Below are 12,619 nucleotides of genomic sequence, written 5' to 3' on the forward strand. Positions count from 1 at the left end.
ATTACACAGCATTATTGGCATTATTGGGTTCAATAGATTTTGTATGACCTTATAGATGAAAATTCTTTAGAATAAGGATTTTTTCCTCCATTAGCTGTTTTTAATATATGGCTTAACCAATTATTTATAACAACTGATTTTAAGAAAGAATTAGTTTTCCAATATAGGATCATTGTGGTAAAACTTAAGAAATAGAATTTCTTTCATTATGTGTGTATAAATTATTAAAAAAAGTCAAGTTTATCACTAGAAAATGAACATTTTTTGCATGCTACTAATTTACTATAAAAGTTCTACTTAAATTTCTGATGATTAACAGCAGGATTATTAAAGGTATATATATGACTTTTTACTTTCATTTGAAGCATGACAGGATTTCATTTCAATGCAATTAAAATATAGTCAACAAAGAACTAAAAATAAAGAACAAAATTGTACAAATGATTTTTTCATATAAAGATATAAAAAAAAACTTCTTTTTGTAAGTTTAAATTATTATTTTAAGATCATGAAAATTATTCTTTTTAGGAAAGAGAACACATTTCATTAAAAAATTTCACTACGGATTCAACAGGTAAATAAATATTATGAATTTAATTCAATTTCAATAATATTAAAATATTTTGGATAATTTTTAATTTATCTATGTTGGGTGTTTTTTAAATATAATACAAAATCAACAATAAAAATATTTATTTATTAAAAAATTACATATATTTCTATTTGCCATGTTTCTTTTTATGCTTCTTTTTCATATGTTTCAGGCCAATAAGATACTGTTTCTTTCTTCTTCTGGCTTTTTGCCTATCCGATTTTTTTTGCAGTTTTTTAGCAGCAGATTGAACAGTACTTTTCTTTAATGTTTTCATTCGTTTTTCCTTCAGCTCCTTAATCACCTTTCTCAATCTGAAATCAATTTTACAATTTATCCTCTGAGAAAACTTAAACTTTTAATTAGATTATGAATACAACAGAAATAATGTATTTTAAATTCACTCATTTACTGAATTTTATCAACAATGTATTTTACTTTACACAATTGAACTTCACATAATTGCCCATTTGTTTAAACTCATTATGCCTGAAAACCATTTTGTTCAGAGAAAAGTCTTTTGGATTACTTTCCTAAATCAGATTTAAGTAAAGAACTCATTATAACATAGATCTTGTAAACCACTATGACTTTCAAAATTATGATTATAATCACCTGGCCTGTTATATACAAAATATTTAATACTTCAGCCAAGTTCTAATTTTCAACCTACAATGATAATTCTTATAAAAATAAAAACAGTCCAAAATGTTAAATTATTTATTAAATGAAGATTAAATATATATACTTAAGGAATATTAAAAGTCTTGTGTACATATTACACAATCCCACAACTAATAAAATTTTAATCTACTTCACAGGAATGAACAAATCATTAGTTAATAGATAAATTAAATTTTTTAAGTCATATGCTAACAAATTAATAACTATTTCAGTTGAAAACAAGTTGCAGTATTAAAAGGTATTAGGCAAGTAAACAATTTAAATAAGGAATATAAGATTTTTCAGGGGTTGACAAATTCAACCGCAAAAGAGAATATAAAAGCATGTTAATTCATTCCCATAACACTCTGTCATACAAACTATATGACAGATTATATTTAATTTGAATCATAAATTTACAAGTTATACTCAAAGCTACATAAGAGAATTTACACAACAGGAAATCACATGTACTTGTACTCTGATAAACTGAACAAAGAGAGTAAATGAAAAATATTTTTCAAATAATCAAATATACAATTTTAGTAACTACTTTTGAATTCTACATTTGAATATTCAGTGTGACTTTTAAAATTTTATAATGCTTGTAAATGTAAAAGTCCCCCCCTTTTTAGTATTTTAATTTTTTTAATAAAAAGAAGAAACCACTAAAATTCATTTGCAGCCAATTTCAAGCTTTTCCTCATTCAATGCTGAAACATAGTTACTAAAACTCAGGCTGTTGCAAGTATTTGTGTGCAAAATAACTCATTTCTAAAGGGCTTGTAAAGACTTCAAATTTTAAGATGTTTTACATGTGTGCAAGTTGCTAGGTTTAGGCTTTCCACATGGTTCATGAAGGACCACATAGTGGACATTCAAGAATGTTTTCTCCAGCTGAGCCATCCCCTCAGGAATTCAAAACAAATCTTTGTGTTGTGCGAGGTCACAATCTCAGCATGTGCACATCCCACTGTACTGAGGGTACAACAGGGATGAATGCACCAAACAATGGGGAATTTTTTGCTTCTTAAGATAGCTGTTCTACCCATCATGCTGAGTTCCACTCTAGGAGCTGAATGTGAAAGTGAGAGTTGGATAAATTATATTTTATTGATAACTGATAATAAATAGTTTTCATTATGTATTTTAGCATCAAAATAAAGATTTCATGCCTTTGTATTACAGATTTTTCATATTTGAGATATTACAGACTTATATAAGCAGTCACAACAGTATAAATGGGTCTCATTAACCACCTGAAGACCACATAAAGATATGTATGACTGTGTCAGTGCTTCAGCAAAGCTGCTTGATGAAAATCCTGTATTTGAGATATGACAGTACTAATGCTTTGATAGCGGCTAGTAGTTTCACCCTGGGAATCTGACTGTGTGAGAAAGGATTGCCAGATTATCAGCAGCTGAATTCCATGATTCAGTGTCTGATGGAGTGTTGACGAAGGTCTCTTTGGTGAAGTGGGGTACCTGAGTTACATAAAATAAATGCTCATTTCTTGTTATCTAAATAAGCTTGAGGCTTAATAAAGGAAGGTACAAACTTTTTAAAGAAATTGAGTTAAGACAGGGCATTGAAATTATATATGAATCAAATTACAGAATTTGCTCAGTCGTTATCTATGAATATATCATAGTGACTTATAAGTTAATTGTTGATTAATGAGATCAGATTAAACTATAAATACCCATATTTAGTAACTATAATATATGTATGCAAAGAAAGTAGAATTTGAAGTGAAATCCAAAAATTTAAGTTAATTGAGAAGGGAAGGCTATTCTCTGTGAATTATTTGAATGATATTTAATATTAATGGTGAATTACACTGAATGTCAATAACTGAATATGAACCTACAAAAATATAAAAAATCTGATAAATTGTTTACCTATACTATCAATTCATTACATGTTAGTTTGTGAATTGATGTTAATTGGTAAATTTGAATATTTATAGAATAAACTGCCTGTTAAGATAAATTTATAGCTATCAGAAGTACTATATTTTAATTTAATAGTCGATAGGAAAAAACTTAACTGATATGGGAAAATGGCATATTTAGCCAAACATGAGGAGCTATTGCAATTAGTTGAAGATTTTGGTCTTGATATAGACCTGGGAATGAGAAAAGCATAGTTGAGCAATACTGTTCTGAACAGTGAAGATTATGAAGAAGAAAAGATTAAGGCTTGTCTCGACTGTTATTGAGAGGAAAAGAGGAGAGAAAGTTTGAGCTAACGAAGTTAAGAATTACAGCTGTGAATAGCATAAGAGAATCCACCCATAATCTGTCAGATATTCTATTTCAATGAAACACGGCTGAAATGAAAAGACTCATGCAAAAATTTGATGTCAGGGTAACAAATATTAACTTATGTTTAGCCCTTTTTGGGTGTTAAGCCAGATCTATGGCTTTATCAGAAACCGAATGGCTGACCCAACTTGTGTCTCTTTTGCCAAGGCAGTTAGGACAAATAATACTAGGAGTACAAAAGTAATGGAAGAAACATGTGAGTATGCTCAGATCAAAAAAAGTTTTGTTGGATCATTATTATTTAAGCCCATATTTTAGGCAAACATTTGTAAATCATTCAAGGAAACTGAACAATAGATGGAAAGATTTTATGTATGAAATGCAAACTTATTTTGGTATATGAGTAAAATGGTTAGAAGCTGGGCTGAAAACTTTTACTGAACTGAAAAAAGTAATGGTCGTGGACCAGATGAAAAGGCATGTGAGTGCCAAAGCTAAAGAGAAATACATAGATGAATGGGGAGGGGGGGGGATAAATCACCATTTGTATTAACCAATAAGCTATATAACTTTGAAACTTTAAGGCAAGATTTCAAGAAAATGTATTCACTACCACAAGATATATTCAGGTTGTGAGAACCAACAAACCTAGAAAGCAAGCAATCTCTAACAAGTTATCGAGTAAAAAAATCATGCAGGTCTACTTTATGAAGGACTCGATTGTTATCGAGTCCTGCATAAAGTAGATGATCAGGATGAGGCAAAAGAAGCGGAAACCAATCGAATGTTTTAAGTATGGATCATCTTTATATTTGTGACCCTCATGTCCACAAAGAAGACAAAAAGGGCAAAAATCACTCTGATGTTTCAAGCATGGGTCATCTTCCCATTTGCAACCCTCCTCACCACAGTGGAAAAAAATTTGATGTGTATACCACATGACTTCCTTGTACGGAATATTAAATTACACGCATTTTTTCTTGCATTTCGTTTAAACTTATTGGATTGAATTAAATCTACTTTGACGATAGCGTATAAACCATAATAGAATAAATACACTCTTTAAAATTCAATATATTTTTTTACCATAGTGAAACTCTGGTGCTAGGTTCACCTAACAGCGTTATATTTCGTACATATTATAACTCACAATGCACAAAATTTATATCATTTGAAGAATTGTCTAATCGTTGCCACATGTTCTATTCAAACACTATAATAAATCTAGAATGATGTATAAAAGAAGTTAAGCAAATAAGAAACAAAAAAGAAACAGTTTTTCACAAAAGATTCAATATTTCTCATTCAATTAATTCAGTTCTCACTTCGCCACAAGGCAAAAATACATAAAAACTCAAAATATCTATATTAAAAATTACAAGTAAATCTGAAACACTTATTTCCTCGAAAAAATACCAGAAAGGATTAAGCACGATTTAATTCGTAATAATAAATGAAGGCGTTACCTTTACTGTTGTGAAGCTTAGCCTCCCTTAGATTGGTAACAAATCTACTATTCTGCTGTTTCAAATGTAAACAAACACGTCCGCCATGTTATTTAAAAATTAGGCTTAACCACACTTAAACAGCTTTTAAATTGTTGATAATTCAACAAATATTGCTTGCAGATTTCATAAAGATAAAAACCTTAACCGAAAGATAAGAACAACATAATTCAATCATTTTTAAGCAAAAACTGCACAATTTATAAACATATAAGAGTAAAGAAACTGAGATCACTGAGCTGGGTAACAGAGTGGATATAAATAGATTTATTTACTAAAGAAATATTGATTATATTATCTCCTAATATAAATTTAGTATAATTTATCAAAAAGAGGAAACCCGCATGTAGGAAGTTAGCATGTAGGAGTTACGTTTTAAAGGAACTTGAATGTAAATCATGAAAAAAACTTTTTAAGGGGACTTGAATTTAAATCATGAATAACAAAATTTCAACATTCTGAGGCTACTCGTTTTTGAGTTATGCAAAATACATACGTACGTATGGACGGCATGGAAAATTCTCTTTAGAATTCATTTTAAATCAGGTTTATAACTTTTTTGAAGGAAAAGAGTCCTTTATTCTGTCATTGCATACAGATGTCACGCATAAACATAGTTAATTGCACTGGGATGGATATTTTCATTGAAATATGCTGCCTGAAACTTTCCATGATTACAATACTTCCTTTTTACTTCGTACAAGGAAGTAAAAACAGGAAAAAGAAATTTACTTACTTAGCTTCGCACAGCAATGCAAAAAAATGCTTGGAGCTGTATTATAAGTAAGATGATTATTAATGGGAAAGAGTTAGTACTACATGATTCTGGTTTTTCTATCAATGTGATAATGAATTTCTATATGCCTTTGTGGATCTGTCAACTGCTGGATTGCGAGTCTAAGAGTCTTTATCTTGCTAATGTAAAAATTTAATGTGATTTTGGCTGCATGCTCAGAAAGCCCATGGTTATAGATTAGTCCCTTTATTTATACCATTATAGTATAGGAAATTGAACCTTCAAATTCATAAAAATCCTCTAAAAATGGAAAAATTCTCCCAGAGAGAGTAATTGCCATTATACGATCTCAGATAAGGAGAGATTTTCCCCAACCAGCAAGAGAATAAAAAAAGGGGACAAAATTAATGGGCAGACTTCTTGGAAGAAGAAGAATAAACGAGCTTCTGTATGTAATCAGGGAGATGGAAGAAATTGAAGAACTGCGCTTTAAGTTGGTCACTAATAAAATGACAGATCCAAAGGCAGTGCTGAGCATTTATGGAAAGATTAAAAACAACACTGTAAGAGAGCTTCCTCAGGTTTAAAAGGAAAGTTAATGAATCAACCAGTGCTGCATGCACCTGATTTTGAGAAAGAATTTGTAGTGCATCAGATGTGGGTGTCCCATCACAATGAACCAATAGCAAAGAGCATCTTCTACTTTATTTCAGTGAGAAATCCAGCTCTGTGATGAGAAACTATAATGCAACTGAATAAGAATGTGCGACTACAATATATGTTCTAAAAAAATTGAGGTTTTACCTTGATGGCTAACCTTTTATAATACAATAGGATCATGAACCACTTGCTAGCCTAAATTCTCATTCAGGTGTGAAACGAAGATTACTAAGGTACAGTACAACTCTAATTATCCGAACTGCAACTACCTGAATTCCTGATTATCCGAATAGCTTTCAGAATTTTACAGAATCAACTGAAAAAGAAGAGAAAAAGGAAAATGAAGCTCAAGAAAAGGAAAGAAAAGAGACAGGAGAAGATGATGATGACATGTCACTTGAGGAATTAAACATTCTTTTGAAAATGTCCGGATGTTCAGAAGTTGGTGCTGAGGATACGGCAGAATAGATGGTGTTTGATTTCTCAGACCTTGGGTTTCAAATTCTAAATGATGATAAATTTATTGAAAATGTGAAAAAAGAAAGTGTTGAGGAAGAAGATGACCTTAATGTCGAAGATGAAGCAGACACGAGACTATACTATGTATCTAACAGTTCAACTACAAGACATGAACGTAGACCAGTAACTGAAAATAAAAATGCGGCTGAACTTAGTCGTATAGAATTTTCAGAAAATGATAGACAGACTTGTTACTAAGAAGTCTATATAAGCCAAATAATCACAATAAAAAGATAAAACAGGGAAAATCACAATTTTAGGCAATGATTTTTGTTGGACATAAAAGATTCAGTTTCCAAAGGCACACCACTAAAAATTCCTACCGTGATTTTTGTAATAAAAAAGAGGAAGGACATGATGAATATTGTTACAAATTTTGTATTTTGATAGCTAATTTTAGTAGAATTATAATTAAAATTGTTTTATTTCCTTGTGCAATGCAGCGCGAGACCAATTTTAAGAGAAAGCTATGCCGGAAAAGTAAAACTACAAGAGCATTTGCATTCAACATTGAATAAATGGATATCTCGGTAATTTATATTTAAATTAAATAAATGTAATTGACTACTATGTTAGCTGTAACCCTAATTCCACACTCCTTTGCTTTCCAGAAATCTCAAGAAGCAAAAATTACTAGAAAGATTTTGCGCGGCTGGTTGAAAGCTATTTAAGAAACAGCGTCTCAGTTCAGTTCTTAGTTACTGTAGTTGGAGTTGTAGCTCTGCATGAACTTAAATAAATTGGATTCGCTTTCTCTTTAAATGTGCTGAGCATTGCATTCTATTTAACATTTTTAGTAGTTTGAAGTATAACTACTGATTATTATTGTGTGACATTGTGAACACTTGTACCAATAACTCTGATGAAAATTCCTGCATCCTGTTATATTTATTTTGATAAGAATAAATTTCATAACCTTTAAGACTTGTACATTCAATCTATTTCGAACCCGTACACATGCAACACTATATTGAACATAGCTTACACTGGCCATCCGAGGTCTAAAGGGCTCTAATGTTGTAACGTCAACGAACATCGTCAACAATACGCATGAATGCACTTTTTCTATCTAACATATTCATGGTCTTTAAATTCCTCCTAAACACATCAGTAAATAAATCAATAACAAGTTTATTTATTTTTCTAATAATGACTACTATTATTATTATTTGTTGACTACTATCATTCATGCTAAAAAATTATATTATTATTTTTGTGGAAAATCAGTCGGTGCTACTGCTGCAATTTTGCCGAATTTGTTCTAATAACTGTCTTTGAAAATTAAAATAAAATTGTATTAATAAAGCTTTAAATAAATAAATAATAACAAAAAGGGGAGCAGAGAAAGGAAGGAAATTTGAAAGGATTCAGATTTTAACATGACCTATACAATGCTTTTTGTCTTTTTTATTAAACATCACTTTCTTCACACTTATGCCATATAAAAAGTCAGCAATAAATTCACAAAATATTTAAAAACAAAAAACAACAGAACTTTAGTGCGTTAACATATTTTTTTTTTGGGGGGGATTTGCTTTATTATTTCTTTAAAAATAATACATGGTGATAACATTTAGTGGCAATATCCTTTTATGTGAAAAGTGAATCAATAAAAAAATGAGGATCACGACTAATAGAACTTCCAAAGGGGGGGAGGGAGGGAAGGGAAAAAAAAGCTTCACCTGAAAAACAAGTACCAACTGGCACATATTTAAATATACACACATGGTAAGCACAATATTTCCATTAGACAATGATCATACAGAATATCTCAAAGTATGATATTAACCTTTTCCTATAAAAAGGATACAGATTAAATATAATAATTCACGTATTTTAAGCCATATTCCATAAAGAGACAAAACATATTAGTAAATCACACACATATTAAAAGTGACATACTTTTCGACTTCTTCTTCACTCTTAGCAGAAAATGGCAGTATTGTTGTGTCAGTAAGTGTACTAGATGTAGGCACAGAACTCATATCGTCTATTTCCTTTATTGTGACTGTGTGATCAGGTAGGTCATATGTAACAGATTCCAGTAAATGCTGTACCTCTGCATTTTTACAAAATTATACTTTAGGAAAAGTAACATTTCTGTATTTTTAAAAATTATTAACATTCAATAGTTAATGCTATAAATGCTTTCATTTTTAAAAAAATTTAATTCATTTACTAGATATTTATTTACTAGATAATTTAGATACATACAAAGAAATCGGATTCAATAGATAGCAAACTATTAAAATTTCCTCTACGAAAATAAAAATATTCTAACTTACCAGGCACTTGCCTTTGGGACAATATGGTATTACGTATTGTTTCTTTTTGCTGGAAATACAGGAAAAATTAATTACACATATATGTCAGATGATTTAATCCACATGAACAAAGAAAGTTGGTGCAACTGTGGAACAGAAATAATATTTTACTTGATTTAAGGTTTTTTAGACTCCACAGAAACAAAATTATAGTTAACCTTCTCTTGGCAATCACTTCTTAAAGACAATAATTTTTCAAAGTAACAACCATTTCTGAAGACACTCCTCTTTTATAGCACTCAATAATTCAGTCACAGCCCACCGGCACTTCTCAGTTCTGTATAAAATCAAAATTCTAGTCAGAACTCCAAATAAACTTAATTTAATTATCTTTATTTAGCTCTTTTCATTTCATTTATCTTTTCAATGATCTTGCATTGGGTTCCAATACTTCTGATTTTAGAAATGACACCCTAAGAGACTGCTTCCACAGAAGATCCAAATTATCTGCAGTCACAGGTTTTGAAAAGGATTCACTGGATATATAGAGTGTTTCAAAAAGAATGACCCGATCTGAAATGTGCATATTATGAAAAATATTGTGCATACACACTTCAGATTAATTTTATATTACATGGATAATAATAAAGTTTTTTTACATGCTACATTCATGGTGCTTATTGTTCACCTTTGGATGCACCACATATTTTATGTACACCACATTTTCATCTGATATGCAGGGATGGCTAGGTTATTTTCCTTTATGAAAACAACCTGCGTGCTTGAATTGTTTATACCATCTTCTAATGCTCTTCACAACAGGAGGTTCAATACCAGCGTTATTCTCAATGAGAATCATGTTGAACAGTTGTTACAGGTTTACAGTTCATGAAGCATAGAACAGAAAATGATTTCTGTTATGCATCTTCACAAACACTGAAGTGGTACAGAAAGAAGAGAGTTAGTACTACCTGTCAGGAAATGCGTGAAGCTTGAGATTTTCCTCTTTCTACCAACACCTTATTTGATCAAAACTGTTTAAAATCTAAATACCGTATTTATGCGAATCTAATGCGCATCCCCATTTTAAAACTTTAAATAATAAAAAAACTGTTTGTCCGTGAATGTAATGCGCATCAATGATATGAGGAATTTATTGAATCTTATTTTATACAACAATGGATTTGTATATAAACTATCAATTAATGGTATGATAATTTTATTTAAATTTAGATACCATATTTTATACAACAATGGATTTATACATAAAGTAACAGAACATAGAATTAACCTATTAGTGGGTTATTGTCATGTGAAACAATCAATGTTAATTAGCACTACCGTATATACTGTACCTATCGTAAAATATGAACATGAAATAAATCGTAACATTTCTATCTAGCTAACAGTTTCTACAATCAGTGATTAATAGTAAACGTCTTTATTCACTAATGTTTTCATCACTGGAATCCTCGCAGCTCTCTTTGTCAGAAGCAGATTCATTTCTTCTTTCCTCATCATCGTCATCGTCATCCTCGGCATTCCAGAGCACGTCATCGTCACTGCCATTCAATTAATTTGAAATGCAGCATTTCTTGAGAGATTTCACAATCATTGGTGCTTCGATGCATTTCCAGGCAGCAGAAACCCAGTGTGCAACAATGTGCGGTGCAGCACGCTTAATTTTTTCCTGTCGGGGTCAATACACGGTTTGGCTGACAAAACCATTTTTCGTACTCCGCCTGAACGTACCCCTTAAAAGGTTTGTTTATACTAACGTCCAGGGGTTGTAACACAGACGTCATCCCTCCAGGAATGATAACAAGATCGCTGCCTAGGCTGTGCATCTTCTTTTTTACGTCGTCGGTGAGATGACCACGAAATGCGTCCAGACAAAGCATTGATGGTGGATTAGAGAGCCTACCGGGACGGCGTTTCTATACATTTCGGAGCCAATCAAGCATTAATGATTCCGTCATCCACCCCTTCTCTTGGTTTCGAATCAGGACATCATCTGGGAACAGCTTTTCATTCTTAGGGGTTTTAGGGCATGTTTTCCGTTTGAAGATTAAGAAAGGGGGAAGTTTGCACCCGTCTGCTGTTATTGCCAGCATCACTGTTACACGTTGTTTTTCACATCCCGAAGTTTTGATGATAACTTCCTTAGTCCCCTTCTCTGTAATGGTGTAGTTATGAGGCATATCAAACCAAATTGCCGTCTTGTCAGCGTTGCCAATTTGCCCCATTGAAAAATTCTTTTCCTTCCGAAGTGTGATGACATACCGCTGAAATGTTAGTAGTTTTCCCTCAAAATCTGCAGGAAGCTTTTGGCATATTGTTGTACGGCGTCTTAGAGACAAACCCATCCGCTTCATAAACCGATCCACCCATCCACGGCTAGCCTTAAACTCTTGTTTCGGTATTCCAAGAACTTCAGCCTCCTCTTTTGCTTTATTTCTTATGGTGTCACTAGTCACAGGTTGTCTATTCTTCCTCCTTTCACGTACAAATTCCAAAACTTTTTCTTCAATTTTAGGGTGTCTTCCTTTGTGAGGGCCAATGAATTTCTTTCTACTATCTTTAGTTGCAAACAGTGCCAATTTCTGTTGCCACCACAAGCGAACATTGCTCTCAGCTACGTTGAACTCTCTCCCTGCCTTTCTATTGCCATTTTTTTCAGCATAAAGAATTACTTTACGTTTGAAAGTTTTGAAAGTGGGCATCCATTTCGTGACTACGTACTCTGCAGTTTGTATCCTCTATGCAATAATGTGTCAACGATAAATGTAACGGTAAATGTAGTCAAGAAATTTGGTTGACGTCATCGGCGAACTTTGCACTCGAATCTAATGCACACCCCAATTTTGAATACTACATTTGTCCAAAAACGATGCGCATTAGATTCGCGTAAATACGGTAATTATGATTTTTTTTTAAAATCAGGCCATTCTTTTTGAAACACCTTTTTATGCTGTATATAGATATAATTATATACAGATTAAAATCACAGCATATTCATCTGCTTAATATCAGAGTGAAAAGGGGTAAATTTTACTTATTAAGTCATTTAATTAATTAAAGTCAAAGCAATGGATGAAATATTTTTCAGATTATTCCAGTTACCTTTTATGCAGTTTGTGCAATTTCTTTGCATTTTATTGCTTTTAAAAAAAGAGATTACATTATTCAGATATGAATCAGGAAATAAGATCTAAATTAATTGCAATTCTAGAAATAGATAAATGAAAATTATGTACATTTTTCAAAAGAGGATTTGAAAGCAATATGTGAAAGATGAGCTCTAAAACCAGAATTGGTTAGCTCTATGATACAAGGTAATAACATTTTAAAATAAATAAAAGCAGAAATTAGAAGGAAAATTAAGCAAGTTAAATGCTACAGCATATTTT

The 12,619-nt window shown here is 31.6% G+C and overlaps 1 protein-coding gene across 2 annotated transcripts in view; it reads right to left on the bottom strand.

Moving 5' to 3' along the window:
* Positions 1 to 676: 676 nt before the first annotated feature.
* Positions 677 to 12,619, bottom strand: part of vito (nucleolar protein viriato) — a 52,702-nt gene continuing 40,759 nt past the window's right edge. For both annotated transcript variants that reach the window (XM_035371581.2, XM_035371582.2), the window contains exons 3-5: positions 9,231 to 9,279; positions 8,848 to 9,004; positions 677 to 906 (exon numbers count right to left, since the gene is read on the bottom strand). In XM_035371581.2, coding sequence (XP_035227472.1) covers positions 720 to 906; positions 8,848 to 9,004; positions 9,231 to 9,279 — 393 coding nt within the window. In that variant the 3' untranslated portion in view covers positions 677 to 719. The remainder of the gene's footprint in view (positions 907 to 8,847; positions 9,005 to 9,230; positions 9,280 to 12,619) is intronic.

Source organism: Stegodyphus dumicola, chromosome 6 (genome assembly GCF_044657685.1).
Source record: "Stegodyphus dumicola isolate Sdum_Otavi_A_Nest chromosome 6, ASM4465768v1".
Classification (NCBI taxonomy): domain Eukaryota; kingdom Metazoa; phylum Arthropoda; class Arachnida; order Araneae; family Eresidae; genus Stegodyphus; species Stegodyphus dumicola.